This window comes from Tachyglossus aculeatus, chromosome 4 (genome assembly GCF_015852505.1).
Source record: "Tachyglossus aculeatus isolate mTacAcu1 chromosome 4, mTacAcu1.pri, whole genome shotgun sequence".
NCBI classification, from domain to species: Eukaryota; Metazoa; Chordata; class Mammalia; order Monotremata; family Tachyglossidae; genus Tachyglossus; species Tachyglossus aculeatus.
In genome coordinates this window covers 102612254-102628104 of record NC_052069.1, presented here as the reverse complement: position 1 = coordinate 102628104, position 15851 = coordinate 102612254, and the positions used below count along the sequence as shown (strand labels likewise).

The 15851-nt window shown below is 45.9% G+C and overlaps 1 protein-coding gene across 2 annotated transcripts in view; it reads left to right on the top strand.

Annotated features, from left to right (window-relative positions):
* Positions 1 to 15851, top strand: part of NEK6 (NIMA related kinase 6) — a 157280-nt gene that overhangs the window by 139938 nt on the left and 1491 nt on the right. For both annotated transcript variants that reach the window (XM_038745818.1, XM_038745817.1), the window contains one exon: positions 6547 to 6660. In XM_038745818.1, the coding sequence (XP_038601746.1) occupies positions 6547 to 6660 (114 nt within the window). The remainder of the gene's footprint in view (positions 1 to 6546; positions 6661 to 15851) is intronic.

The following is a 15851-nucleotide window of genomic DNA, read 5'->3' as shown; positions in this document are numbered from 1 at the left end:
AGTAAAGCGTACTGCACATAGTAAGTGTTCAATAAATACCACTAATTGACTGATGTTGAAAACCTTTATAAGTTAAAAGCCTTATCTGTAAACCTCCATTTTTCTCCCTGCTACAGAATTTAGAGAAACATTCCATCTCCATTTCAGGCTTGGACTTGTGTAATTCTCTTGTCTGGTGTCGGGTTCTTAGTTTAATTGTAAAGGGATAGCAGAGAGATCCAAAATATCAAGAAGCAGAATTAAGACACATGGGAGGCAAAGAACTTCCTCATAGTATTTTACTTTTTGATGTCAGAGAACCACATCTCACACTGACATTTCTGATCACTCACTGATTTTTGTGAATTCTCTGTGAAGCGGTAAGTCTTCACTTTTGGTTTTCTTTGAGATGTCATCCTGATAACTCAAAAGATAAAAATAAGTTTTATGTTTCTGGATTCTAGCTGAGAGCAATAGCCTTAGCCATTCTAACAAGGCGATCAATTTAAACACAAACAGCAATTTGTGTTTGCTTAAACCATTCAAAATGTGCGGTGGTCAGTTTTTAAAGGGAGATCTGGTCATTTTACTGTAATTGTTCTAATCAAAATGTCAAAAGCAGCCCCTGATGTTACATCACAAACTGTTACTACTGATCTGCTTAGAACGCCCACAGCCAGAGGCCTAGGGTAGGCATTCTTCATTGCAGGAGCTGAAATTTATAAAGCATCCATTAGAGCTGGAGGTCACTGTCATTTACCAGCACCAAAAAGGGACTGTAATTATTGGATTTCTGCATTTTTTGTAATCCCCAAATCCAAAAATATGCGCACGCACGTGTGTGTGTGTGTGTGTGTGTGTGTAACTTCTAAAAAATATATATATATATGGGAAACAGTGTGGCTTAGTGGCAAGAGCACAGGCTTAGGAGTCAGAGGACCTGGGTTCTAATTCCGGCTCAGCCACTTGTCTGTTGTGTGACTTTGGGCAAGCCACTTTACTTCTCTATGCCTCAGTTACCTCGTCTGTAAAATGGGGATTAAAGACTGTGAGCCACACATGGGACAACCTAATTGCCTTGTATCAACCCCAGCATTTAGAACAGTGCCTGGCACATAGTAAGTGCTTAACAAATACCATAAGTATTATTATTATTATTGTCATGTCAGAGTTTGAAGGTAGAGATTATTATTATTATTGTTGTTTTTACGTGTTTATATGTCAAACACTGTTCATAAGCACTGGGGAAGATGAATTAATCAAGTGGGACATAATAATAATAATAATAACAATGGTATTTGTTAAGCACTTACTATGTGCCAAGCACTGTTCTAAGCGCTAGGGAAGTTGCAAGGTGATCAGTTTGTCCCACGGGGGGCTCACAGTCTTCATCCCCATTTTACAGATGAGGTCACTGAGGCCCAGAGAAGTGAAGTGACTGGCCCAAAGTCACCCAGCTGACAAGTGGCAGAGGCGGGATTCGAACCCACAACCTCTGACTCCCAAGCCCGGGCTCTTTCCCTGTCCCACATGGGGCTCACAGTCTAAATAGGAGGGAGAACAGGCATTGAATGTCCATTTTACAGTTGAAGAAACTGAGGTACAGAGAACCTAAGTGACTTGCCCAAGGTCACACAGCAACCAAGTGGCAGAGCCAGGACTAGACCCCAGGTCCTCTGACTCCCAGGCGTGTGTTCTTTCCATAGGCTCTCAGATTTTTAGGTATTATGACCTTTTGCCTTTAAATGATTGAAAATGTTTTGATTATTTTTATTTGGGGGGCAGGGAGTGAGGAAAGAAAGTCATAACCCTATCTGACTAAATCATGCCTTCTGCGAGTGTGTGTGTTGAGGACCGTCCTCTATCTTTTGGATGCTACACTCTCATTGATTTATTTTTGAATCCCCTCTACACTGTAAACTTCCTGTGTGCAGGGAACATATCTTTCAACTCTGTTGTACTCTCCCAAGTGCTTAGCACAGTGCTCTCCATATAGCAAATGCTCATTAAATATCATCAATGATGATGAATCAAGGAAATGGTTTTCCTGGCTTCTTGTTGTAGGAAAGTGGGATCAGGGTTACTGTAAGGAACCCTAGTCTCTCGATTTGCCTGTCTTTAATCCTTTGCAAATGCCTCCCTTCCCCCTGCAGGGGAAAACCAGGAGTTTGGTCATACATTACCCCTCAGTGCCATAGTTCATTTTTAGAATCATCTGCAAATCAGCACATGACCAACTCCTCCACGAGTTCAGCCTAATTTTCTTATACCCACAGTTACGTATTAAAATTACTTAAATTGCCTCCTCTAGTCTCTCAGCTGCTCTCTGCCACAGCAAGATGTACTTGTGAAACTGCCCAATTAACCCATTGTCCCCTCCGTTTTCATTGTAATTATTTGAATTATCTCACCAAGCCATGCCATTTTGTGAAATAGCAGGCGATAAACCTTTCTCCTGCTAACTCTTGTCAGCTCTCTGTCCCTTTGGAGTTAACAACTCATTTCTGCAGAGGTTGTGTGCCCTGGCCAGAATTCAGATCTCCCCTCCTAACCAAGAGCATTTTGCAACCTGGATTCCTCCTACTGAGGGGGCTGTCAGGAGGAATGCTTTTGGATTATTAATCGTCACAATAAAATGCTAGCTCTGTATTTTCTAGCGCTTTTCACAAACCAGCTAGACCTCAGCAGTCCTAATGAGAGGCCATCGGAGTTTTGATAAATGACCAGTGATATCCTCCCCGAAACAGAGCCTCCTGTTGATAGTGAAAACAGGAAATGGAGGCCATGCTGTAGAAATAAGTCTCCCAATTGCTGGAAAACATTCCAACTTCTCTAGTGAGTCATCCTGGACCGTTTGGGTTTATCAGAGACCATAAAGACCAAAGGGATGTCCCCCTTCCCCCCTCCCTCACCGGGCTTTGTTGCAAGTAATAATAATAATGATAATAATAACAATAGTGGTATTTGTTAAGTACTTACTAAGTGCCAGGTACTGTTCTAAGCACTGGAGTAGATACAAGATAATTGGGTTAGATGCAGTCCCTGTCCCACATGGGGCTCAGTCTTAATCTCCATTTTACAGATGAGGGAACTGAGGCACAGAGAAGTTAAGTGACTTGCCCATGGTCTCATGGAAGAGAAGTGGTGGAGCCCGGATTAGATCCCAGGTCCTTCTACTTCCCAGGCCCTTGCTCTATCCACTAGGCCATGCTGCTTCTCTGGAAGCAGTCTTCTAGTCTAGTCTTTCTTTAGTCTTTGTAGATAATGAGAATCTCAGCCCTGCTACTTAGGGTCCTCTGCACTCAACACTCTGTTGTATTGTATTCTCCCAAGGGCTTAGTGCAGTGCTCTGCACACAGTAAGTGTTCAATAAATACTGTTGATTGGTATTGGGGATATGCTGACAAGCAGAGGTGGCAAGTTTTTAGCATTCTAATCACCCTGATTGGAGAAGTGATCTGATTTTAGAATTAAACATTTCATCCTCAAAGACCCTCAGAGTGAGGTTGAGTGAAGAGAGGAAAAAACCCCTTTAGCCTCCCAATGTTGATTTTAAGTGGCTCGTCTGGTTTCAAAATGCTAATATTCTGGCAACGAGCCGGATCCATGGGGCACAGTGGCAAAGGAGAGGTCCGGATGACTTTTTTTTTTTAAATGCACTGTTGGGAGCTGGCTGTGTGTATCAACAAGAAGACAGTGTCCTTTGGACAGTTTTCCAAGTGCATGAGAATGAGTGAAAGCCCAACAATTATCCGATAGTTCCCTGATTAAAGTCAGAGGAGTGAGGAACATCACCATCCCCCAAGTCTAATATGAAGAGCTGACCGATTTGATGCAGCTCGCAGCAAAGTGGTTTTAAAAAGCCCTTCCAAAGAGGGAAGGTATCATCCACAATTATCCAATAGCGGTTCATTAGAATGAGGTAGCCTTCCGTTGTTTGGTACTGGACGTGACAGTGAGGGAGAGTGACAGGAAACACTTGAATCCCATTACGGATTAATAAGCAGATGGGGCCCCGTGCAGGCCGCATGCTGGGCCGCCGTGCTACTCGCTTTTCCGAGCCTCTCCGAGGCTCCCAGCTCTCCCTTTGAAGACAAACCTTATTAGTGCTGCTACTTCCTTAGTATGTAAATGGCGAGTTTCAGGAGTGATTATTTCTGCTGTCGGTGGCTAGAAAGGTGGCAGCCTTGGGTGGCTTTCTGACACTGCCAGGACCTGTGAGAGGAAGGGTAGGAAGGTAGGGGTGTGTGTGTGACTGTCTGTCAGTAAGATTGAAACGGTAGATGTGTGTGCTTCTCTGGATGAATGAAAAGGTAAGGGGGGCGGGGTGTGTGTGTGTGTGTGTGTGTGTGTGTGTGTGTGTGTGTATTGTAATAATAATTATGGTATTTGTTAAGCGCTTACTATGTGCCAGGCACTGTGCTATATGCTGGGGTAGATACAAGATATCCTTGTCCTACATAGGGCTCACAGTCTTAATCCCCATTTTACAGATGAGGGAACTGAGGCACAGAGAAGCTAAGTGATTTGCCAAGGTCACATAGCAGACAAGTGGTCACCTGTCTACATGTTTTATTTTGTTGTCTGTCTCCCCCTTCTAGACTGTGAGCCCCTTGTTGTGTGTTGCTGACTTGTGCTTCCCAAGCGCTTAGTATAGTGCTCTGCACACAGTAAGCACTCAATAAATATGATTGAATGAATGATGGAGCCAGGATTAGAACCATGACCATCTGACTCCCAAGCCCATGCTCTATCCACTAGTTATTCTCCCAAGCACTTAGTACAGTGCTTTGCACACAGTAAGCGCTCAATAAATACAATTGACTGACTGAATGAATGTGTGTCTGTGAAAGAGTGAAAAGGTTTGTGTTGTGGTTGTGGGGGGGTATCTGGAAGAATGAAAGGGGTGAGGAGACAGTGTCTCATGTTAGAAATATTTGCATATAATAATTGTTCTAAATCCAGCCCCAGGGCTGTTTAGGGGTGGGGGTGGCCGGGGAGGGCAGGACACTGCAGGCACTAACCTTCTTTCCTGGACAGACAGCATTTCCGGCTTCCATAGCACTCAGGATGGAGGACTTTCCTAAGGCTCAGCTACATCGTTGTAAAAAAAGCAATGCAGATAGCTCAAGGGGGTGTTAACTTACCTTGTGCTAAATCCCCCAGTCAGTGACCCCTCAGGAACTGCTGTGGTCTCAGCACTTCTCCCCTACCAAGATGGCCCTTCGCAATCCCCAATGGAGTGGTCACTGGCCAGCCCATTTGTTGAGATGTGGCAGATGTTTGGTCTCAGAACTCTAGCTTCACCTCTCTACAGAAGCCTGGCAGGGCAGGTAGTGGTTCTGTGAGTTCATGTGGTTCTGAGAATTGTGTGACTTTAAAGAGTGAAACTGAAAATGATTATTTTCAAAGGAGTTTAATCAGGTAAGTAGTTTTGCCTGCCTGTGGGCAAACGAATTGACGGCACATGATGATAATGCCCGCTGTTGGGTAGGGACCGTCTCTGTATGTTGCAAACTTGTACTTCCCAAGCGCTTAGTACAGTGCTCTGCACACAGTAAGCGCTCAATAAATACGATTGAATGAATGAATAATAATAGCCCCTGTAAATGGCAGTGAACTCAGAGGAATCTTTGCCTCTTTAAAAGAACTAGTATTTTGTTCTAGAAAGTCATTTCTCTTCATGTAAAGGAAGTGACTTATCTTTCCTCATATCACCCTCCTAACCCTTCTTCTCCTCCGTGAAAGTGATTCAAAATGATCTTCCCCTCGGTTTCCTTACAAACTCATGATAATAGTTCCTTCGCCAAACCTCTGGGGTAGGGGAAGGAGGATCATGGTGGTGAAGTCCCTCACGAGGTTCAGGAGCAGGGGAGCGAATGAGGCACCATCAGCCTTGTGACTTGGCAATTGTCCTGATTGTGAAGGGGAATTTGCTTTACCCATATGGGGGAAGGCAGGAATCAATTACAGTGGTACTTATTGAACACTTCCTATGTGCAGATCACCGTACTAAGTGCTTGGACTACAACAGAGTTGGTAGACACATTCCCTGCCCACACAGGGATGTGCAATCTAGCAGGAGAGACAAACATTAAAATAAATTACAGCGCTGTAGGTAAGTGCTGTGAGGCTGAGGGTGGGGTGAATTTCAAGTGCTTGGAATACAGTATAGGTGGTAGACATATTCCCTGCCTATAAGGAGCTTTACAGTCTAGAGGGGGAGATAAACATTAAAATAAATGGCAGATATGTAGATATATTATGGGGTTGTTGGTGGGGTAAATTTCACATGCTTAAAGGGTACAGATCAGGGTGAGGCAAAAGGGAAAGCCAAACGTAGCATAGCAAGGGCTGGGGCAGAATCCAAGCAGTTTAGCAATTCTTAGCCTGGTGGGCTGCTCTTCTTGGCGACAGTCCACATATCTGCCTAAGTAGGTGTTTCGAGTGATGGGGTCAAAAACAATGTGGCCTTGCATTGAGGCGAGCTCGAAATGAGCTACACCAAAGACCTGTAGACTTTACAGCTAGGTATAGTGATGATCCATTTTTAATTTTCCTCTACAGATGGCTGCTCTTCAGAGTCCCTTCTATGGGGATAAAATGAATCTGTTTTCCCTTTGCCAGAAGATAGAGCAATGTGACTACCCTCCCCTTCCAGGAGAACATTATTCTGAGAAGGTAATGTTGCTGCACAATTTGCTCTAGACTGGAGTTTCTGAGTTTGTTGATAAAACTTTGAATGTCTTTAGCACTTTTTTCCCCAAAGCACTTGCACATCCATTTTTTTCCTTCATCTTATCCTCAAACATCCCTGAGAGGTTGACGAGAACATCATATGGGACAGAATCAAACGCTGCTGCTATATCATATGGGACAGAATCAAATGCTGTCACTATATCATTGAAGGAAGCTGATGTGGTTTCACAATTACAGACAGCTATATTGATTACTACCCAGGAGCTGGTGCTTCTAGGCATTGGCCAGATAATGGCTGGGCCATATACTGAAGTATATCAATCAATCATATTTATTGAGTGCATACTGTATGGAGAGCACTGTCCTAAGCATTTGGAAGAATACAGTACAACAGAGTTCATAGACAATTTCCATGCCCACGAGCTTGAAGTCTGGAGGGAGCTTACAGATTTCAAATCAATCAGTGGTAATGATTGAGCACTTACCATGTGCAGGACACTGTTCTAAGTGCTTGGGAAGGAACAATTCAATAGAATTGGTAGGTGTGATCCCTGCCCACAAGGAGACAGACATTAACATCGATTATGAATAAGGGAATTAGTAAAGTATAAGGATGTGTGAGCCCTTTGTGGGCAGCTAACTTATACTATGTTGCTAACTTGTACTTATGTTGCTAACTTGTACTTCCCAAGCGCTTAGTACAGTGCTCTGCACACAGTAAGCACTCAATAAATACAATTGAATGAATTGAATATTTGTTGCTGAATTGTACTTGCCAAGTGCTTAGTACAGTGCTCTGCACACAGTAAGCACTTAAGAAGATTGAATGAATGAATGTGTACATAAGGACTGTGGGCCTGGGGCCTTTCCAGACTGAGCCCCTTCCTTCCTCTCCCCCTCGTCCCCCTCTCCATCTCCCCCATCTTTCCTCCTTCCCTTCCCCACAGCACCTGTATATATATATATATATATATATATATATATATGTATATATGTTTGTACCTATTTATTACTCTTTTTATCTTACTTGTACATATCTATTCTATTTTATTTTGTTAGCATGTTTTGTTTTGTTCTCTGTCTCCCCCTTTTAGACTGTGAGTCCGCTGTTGGGTAGGGACTGTCTCTATGTGTTGCCGACTTGTACTTCCCAAGCGCGTGGTACAGTTCTCTGCACACAGTAAGCACTCAATAAATACGATTGGTTGATTGATTGATTAAGGGATACGTAGTCGAGTGCACAGTCGATACAAAGATGAGGGTAGAGTGGGCAAATGAGGGCTTAGTTAGGGAAGGTCTCTTGGAGGAGATGTAAATTTAGGAGGGTTTGGTGGTCTGGGAGAGGACAGTGGTCTGCCAGATATGAGAGGGGAGCTCCAGGCCCAAAGTAGGACAGGGACAAGGGGTTGGCAATAAGATAGACAAGATTAAGGTGAAGAGAGCTTAGCATTAGGGGAGCAAAATGTGTGAGGTGAGTTGTAGTAGGAGACTGGCGAGGTAAGGTAGGAGGCAGAGAGCGCTGATTTAATGTGCTGAAACTGATGGTAAGGAATATGTTTGAGGAGGTGGATGGGCAATTATCGAAGATTTTTGAGGAGTGGGGAAATATGGATTTAATGGTTTTTTGGTGTGTTTTTTTTTTATAAAAATGATCCAGGCAGTAGAGTGGAGTGAGGACTGGAGAGGTGGAGAGAGGAGAGCCTTGAGGCAGGAAGGCCAGCAAGGAGGTCGATGCAGTAATCAAGGTGGGATAGGATTAGTGCTTGGATCGGTATGGTAGCAGTTTGGATGGAGAGGGAAAAGTGGATTCTAGAGATGCAGTGAAGGCTGAAATTACAGGAGCTCGTGACAGGTTGTGTGAGTTGAATGAGAGAAATGAGCTGAGGATAATGCCAATGTTACAGGCTTGTGAGACAGCAAATGATGGTGCTGTCTACAATGATGGGAAAGTTAGGCAAAGGACAGAGTTGGAGTGGGAAGACAATGTCTGCTTTGGACATGTTAAATTTGGGGTGGTGGTGGGAGACCCAAGTGAAGATGCCCAGAAGGCAGGAAGAAATGTGAGACTGCAGAGGAGAGGTTGGGGCTGGACACGTAGATTTATTGAATCATCAGCGTAGAGATGGTCGTTGAAGCTGTGGGAGTAGAAGGAGATCTAGAACTGGGCCTTGAGGCACCCTACCCCCCACTACCGGAAAAGGAGGTGTCAGTTTCCTTTGCGCCCCGCAATGCTGCTTTTGCACTATCCCTCCTCCCCCTTCCCTTTCCTTCCCTTCCTTTGAAGCCCACATTCTTCGCCTTTACCACCCCCTCCAGATTCTTGTAGCCAACATCTACCACCACCACCCCCGGCCCCATCTGCAACTTCTTTAACGATTTTGACTCCTTCCTTACCTTCCTTCTCTCCTTTTCCATGCCCACTCTGATCCTCGGAGACTTCAACATCCACATGGATATCCCTGGTGACTCCTTTGCCGCCCGCCTTCTATTTCTCCTTGACGCTGTCAACCTCTTTCTCCACCCCACCTCGCCCATTTACCAACTTGGTCACACTCTCAACCTCATCATCTCCTACTGCTGCACTGTCTCCACCCTCACCAACTCTGAAATCCCTCTCTCTGATCATAACCTTCTCACCTGCCTCCTCACTCACACTCCTCTCCCCTGTAAATCTACATTACTACTTCACAGAGACCTCCGCTCTCTTGACCCCATCCATCTTTCTGAGCGCCTCACACCCCACCTACCCTCCCTTTCCTCTCTACCCAATCTTGATGATCAGATTACTGCTCTCAACTTTACCCTCTCTACTTAGCTCGACTCCCTCGCTCCCTTTCCCTTTGCTGGTCTCGTACCACTAATCCACAGCGCTGGATCACTGCCACTGTCCGCATCCTTCGCTCTTATGCTCGAGCTGCTGAATGCTGCTGGTGAAAGTCTAAACACCATGCCAACCTCGTTCACTTCAAGTTTCTCCTTTCCTGCCTTAACTCTGCCCTCTCCTCTGCCAGACAAAACTATTTCTCCTCCCTTATTGACACCCATGCCCATCATCCCCGTCAGCTCTTCTGTACATTTAACACCCTTCTCAGGTCCCCTGTTCCTCCCCGGCCTCCCTCCCTCACCCCCAACGATCTGGCCTCCTACTTCATTAACAAAATTAAATCCATCAGGTCTGAGCTCCCCAAAGTCACTCTCCCCCCTTCTCCAACCCCCCCGGCTCTCAACCCTCTCCGCTACTCTCCCATCCTTCCCAGCAGTCTCCTCCGATGAGATCTCCTCCCTCCTCTCAAGTGCTACTCTGGCAACCTGTTCTTCTGACCCTATTCCCTCTCATCTTATGAAATCTCTCGCTCCGTCCCTCCTCCCCTCCTTAACTTCCATATTCAACCGCTCACTCTCCATTGGTTCCTTCCCCTCTGCCTTCAAACATGCCCATGTCTCCCCCATCCTAAAAAAGCCCTCTCTTGACCCCACCTCCCCTTCTAGTTATCGCCCTATCTCCCTCCTACCATTCCTTTCCAAACTCCTTGAACACGTCGTTTACATACGCTGCCTCAAATTCCTCAACGCCAACTCTCTCCTCCACCCCCTCCAATCTGGCTTCCGTCCCCTACATTCCACGGAAACTGCCCTCTCAAAGGTCACCAATGACCTCCTGCTTGCCAAATCCAACGGCTCCTACTCTATCCTAATCCTCCTCGACCTCTCAGCTGCCGTCGACACTGTGGACCACCCCCTTCTCCTCAACACGCTATCCAGCCTTGGCTTCACAGACTCTGTCCTCTGCTGGTTCTCCTCTTATCTCTCCGGCCATTCATTCTTAGTCTCTTTTGCGGGCTCCTCCTCCCCCTCCCATCCCCTTACTGTAGGGGTTCCTCAGGCGTCAGGTCTCGGTCCCCTTCTGTTCTCTATCTACACTTAACTCCCTTGGTGAACTCATTCGCTCCCACGGCTTCAACTATCATCTCTACGCTGATGACACCCAAATCTACATCTCTGCCCCTGCTCTCTCTCCCTCCCTTCAGGCTCGTGTCTCCTCCTGCCTTCAAGACATCTCCATCTGGATGTCTGCCTGCCATCTAAAACTCAATAGGTCCAAGACTGAACTCCTTATCTTCCCTCCCAAACCCTGCTCTCTCCCTGACTTTCCCATCACTGTTGACAGCACTACCATCCTTCACGTCTCACAAGCCCGCAACCTTGGCGTCATCCTCGACTCTGCTCTCTTGTTCACCCCTCACATCCAATCCGTCACCAAAACCTGCCTGTCTCACCTCCGCAACATCGCCAAGATCCGCCCTTTCCTCTCCATCCAAACTGCTACCCTGCTGGTTCAATCTCTCATCCTATCCCGACTGGATTACTGCATCAGCCTCCTCTCTGATCTCCCATTCTCCTGTCTCTCCCCTCTTCAATCTATATTTCACGCTGCTTCCCGGATCATCTTTGTGCAGAAACGCTCTGGGCGTGTTACTCCCCTCCTCAAAAATCTCCAGTGGCTACCAGTCACCTACGCATCAGGCAAAAACTCCTCACTCTCGGCTTCAAGGCTCTCCATCACCTTGCCCCCTCCTACCTCACCTCCCTTCTCTCCTTCTACAGCCCAGCCCGCACCCTCTGCTCCTCTGCCACTAACCTCCTCAATGTGCCTCGTTCTTGCCTGTCCCGCCATTGACCACCGGCCTACGTCCTCCCCCTGGCCTGGAATGTCCTCCCTCATCACATCCGCCAAGCTAGCTCTCTTCCTCCCTTCAAATCCCTACTGAGAGCTCACCTCCTCCAAGAGGCCTTCCCAGGCTGAGCCCCCTCCTCACCTTCTCCATCCCCCTGCCTTACCTCCTTCCCCTCCCCACAGCACCTGTATATATGTTTGTACATATTTATTACTCTATTTTACTTGTACATATTTATTCTATTTATTTTATTTTGTTAATATGTTTTGTTTTGTTGCCTGTCTCCCCCTTCTAGACTGTGACCCTGCTGTTGGGTAGGGACCATCTCTATATGTTGCCAACTTGTACTTGCCAAGTGCTTAGTACAGTGCTCTGCACACAGTAAACGCTCAATAAATACAGTTGAATAAATGAATGAATGAACTTAAGGGATGGGAGGCAGAGGAGCCGCCAGTGAAAGAGACTGAGGGTGTGGACAGAAAGATAGGAAGAGAACAAGGAAAGGATCAGTGAAGCCAAGGTTAATAATGTTTCCAGGAAGAGGGGGGTACAGTGTCGAGGACAGCAGAATGATCAAGGAGGCTGAGGATGGAGTAGAAACCATTGGATTTGACAAGAAGGATGTTACTGGTGACTTTAGAGAGGGCAGTTTCTTTGAAGGGAAGGGGGTGAAAGACAACTTGCAGGGGCGTGAGGAGAGAGTCAGAGGAGAGAGGAAGTGGAGGCTGCAGGTGTGGACAATTCAAAATTGAACTGAAATCCTTTTCCCCTCTTTAAAGGAAGTCACTGCAAGGTCCACTTGCCAGGCTCCAGAGACTTCAATTCTCTGCGACTTTTCAGACTGTAAAATCCCCATACGCATCCGCCAAGCTAGCTCTCTTCCTCCCTTCAAGGCCCTACTGAGAACTCACCTCCTCCAGGAGGCCTTCCCAGACTGATCCCCCTCCTTCCTCTCTCCATCCCCCCCACCTTACCTCCTTCCCTTCCCCACAGCACCTGTATCTATGTATATATGTTTGTACATGTTTATTACTCTATTTTATTCTGTTAATATGTTTTGTTTTGTTGTCTGTCTCCCCCTTCTAGACTGTGAGCCCACTGTTGGGTAGGGACCGTCTCTATATGTTGCCAACTTGTACTTCCCAAGCACTTAGTACAGTGCTCTGCACACAGTAAGCGCTCAATAAATATGATTGAATGAATGAATGAATACATGAAGGCCAACACCGGGGAGAGTGCGGCTTTGTGAGGGGTGAGGAAAGTGGGTCTAGCGAAAAGCACTTGGGCAAACCGGAGCCCATTGCATGCTGGATAGAATAGCAGTGGGTGATTTTTTATAAAAAGCTGTCTGGAGCCTGAGTTCCTCGGTGAACTCTGAGGCCAGGCAGGTGACCGGCCCAGGGGATATCTTTGAATCAGGGACCTCCCTCAGCAGGATGATTGGAGAAATAGCTCCCTGTCTGCAGAGGAGCAGAGGCTTAGTGGAATTAAAGCAAACTTTAGAGCCCGCAGATGGAAGCCTGGTGCCTCTGTCATTGCTGGCATTTAGAAGTGGTTCAGTAATGGCTGGAAAAAAATGGGATTTACCATTTCAGAAAGGAACAAAACAGGGAAAAAATCCTGTAAATTTGACAAGAGCAGCACTTTCTTACTGGTCTTTATTGGCAATGCCTAGACTTGGTGGGCTTTGCTTTGCTTTGGTAATATAGAAGGCCCTTCAGGACGTGCCTGTTGGCAGCAGGAATTGGTGTAAGCTGACAGATGTGTTTCCTGTCTTTACAATTACTGTCTGTTTGCCTCCCTCTGGCAGTGCTAAAGAGTGTGTGGAGTACACTGATACAATCCAGGGTGAGAAGGATGCTTTAAAGCTCAGAAGCCCCAGGTCCCAGCGAGCCAGGCTCCAGATGGTGTTCATCCACTAACAGAGTGCTGGAAAAATCAGAAGAGCCAAGCCCATGGCTCTGGCTCACTCACCCTCAAAGTTGCTGCCCTTTATTTTTATTTTTTCCAACTGTAACGGGACAGAATAGAATCATTATGCTTACAGACTTAGAATTTTATTATCAAAACTACAGGAACGAACAGTAGCAATTGAGGGAGAGAGCCGGTGGCCCAGTGCACGTCCCAAATGGCCTCTCCCCTGGTTAGGAAAGAGACAGTGTGCTCTGTGGTACCCGAAAAATCCACTTCCTATATCTCTGGGGAAGGATGGGGTTTCTTGCAACCACAGTAACCGTGATCTTGTTGTAAGAACGACTCTAAAGACTTGGAAGTTGAGGAGAGAGAGGATATTGTAAGATGCTTTTTGTTTGAGGGTATTCTTTTGTTGAGTTCAAAGACAACTATTTCTTAATTTCTGCCAAGTTCAGCGAACCCCGAGGATGTATTTCAAAATGTTTCATCTGCGGAACATTTACTGCCTCGGGAGCAAAAGCATAAATGGGTGAAAATTTAGGACGTTGATGAGTTTTCCCTGAATTAAGTTTGGCTTTTGTCCTGATTTCTGGTTCCTGGGGACCATTAGGACTGTTACAGTAGTTACGGGGTCTTTGCACATTTGTTCAAATTCTTTATGTTGGGAGGAAGCAGAAGTGGACTCTTCTTTTATCAAACCACCCAAGAGTAGCTGTTCAAGCGTAATCATTACTATTGAGGAGAGAGGGATTTCTATTACAACTGGATGCTTTATATTCAGTTCAGCTGGAGAATGAGAAAAAATCAGGGACCAGAGGCTCCTAGGTAAAAACGGTGGCAGGAGTGGGCTTAGAAAGGGCTGGTTAGGAAATTCTAAGTCCCGGGGTTCGGGTTTGGAGCATTTAGGAACATTTTGGGCAGGGAACATCTGCCAAATCTGCTATATTGTATTCTGCCAAATGCTTAGTACAGTATGCTGTACACAGTAAGGGCTCAATAAATACCACTGATTGACTTCCTAAGGATTCATTCATTCAGTCGTATTTATAGAAAGCTTACTGTGTTCAGAGCACTGTACCAAGTGCTTGGGAAGTCGGCAACATATAGAGATGGTCCCTATCCAACAACGGGCTCACAGTCTAGAAGGGGGAGACAGACAACAAAACAAAACATGTAGACAGGTGACCACTTGTCTACTATGTGACCTTGGCAAATCACTTAGCTCTTCTCCCAGAGTGAATTAAATTGCTGTGACAAAGTCATTTATTTGAAGACTAACTCACAGGCTGTGCTTTCTCATTGGGCAGCAGCACCCCAGGCACTTTGCCCCGTCCTCCCCACTAAGGAGGAGAATGAGGCGGGCTGAATATTTCTGGCTATGCTGGAGGGGTCATATGTGTTTCTAGCCAGGGGAGGTTCTACTTCGCACCGAGTGTGGTTCCCAGATACAGAAAACCTTCTACAGGCCGACAAATCTAATTTCATTGAGAGTTTGTCTCCGGGAATATCCACCCCTCCAGCTGGGTTCTAATAAGTGTTTGCTTTTCAGGTGTTCCCAGGTCATATGTGGATTCTTATTTGTGTAAGGATCATGTACCTACTGCTTACAGCCTGGGAGACCCCCTTTTGACCTAGCTCACCAGTAGTGTCCTAACTCCTAGAGGTCTGGATTCCAGTCTTTAGGGGAAAACTTTCTCTTGACACCATATTTTCCAGTTATTTGACCAGCTAATGCTACTCTTCCCAAATTAGCTTTGAAAAGGAAAAGTTGTGGGCAGGGTTCGGTTTCAGAAGCCCAGGATAGGTAAGCTGGAAGAATCGTCTGCGAGAGGCCGTCGCTGGCATCCAGCTAAAACCTTAACAGTTAGTTGTCCAAATTCACTGGCTGTCTATTTTTGGCACACTTGAATCCCTAATTGTTTGAAGATAAATTATCCAGAAATAACTTAAAAGGAATGGGTTTATTTTGGCTGCCCTGTCTCCTGGGTTCCCATGCGTCTGGGATAAGCGCATTGATCTCCATACAGTGTCTGCTGCTTGCTAATTCCTCCAACCCCACAGGCTACAGCCGTCCTTCTGTATCAGTTCCTGTCAGCTTCAGGCACCTAAGTGTCAGAGTGGGGTATGGACTGAAAAACAGTAAATGAAGAACACCCTGTAATGCAGTCTAAGATGTGTGCTTTATATGGTAATCATTTTAATTACCGTTAAAATAAATTGGCACTGGGGCGATCCAAAGAATGTGAGAGGATCAGAGGCTCGCATAGTAGTCCTCCCCCGCCCCCCCACCTCAGAGGTATGAGCAGCTTTCAGTGTCTGGGTAATTAAAAGCTCCAATCTTTCATGTGCACAATAAAGAGGGCTGGGAGGTGCACAGGCTGCAGACCTTCTGCATCTTCATTTATTTATTATAATCAATAAGCCCTTTTCTTGAGTTTAGTCCTGCAGTGTTAGTGCCTGCATGACTGCCTCCAAACAGCCTCTCCGGTTCTATGGTGTTTTTCATCCTCACAACTCAGAGTCCTTGCCCATAGTACCACTCAAGCAGGTGAGTGGCCCGGTCCTTGTTTCACAGATGAGTAA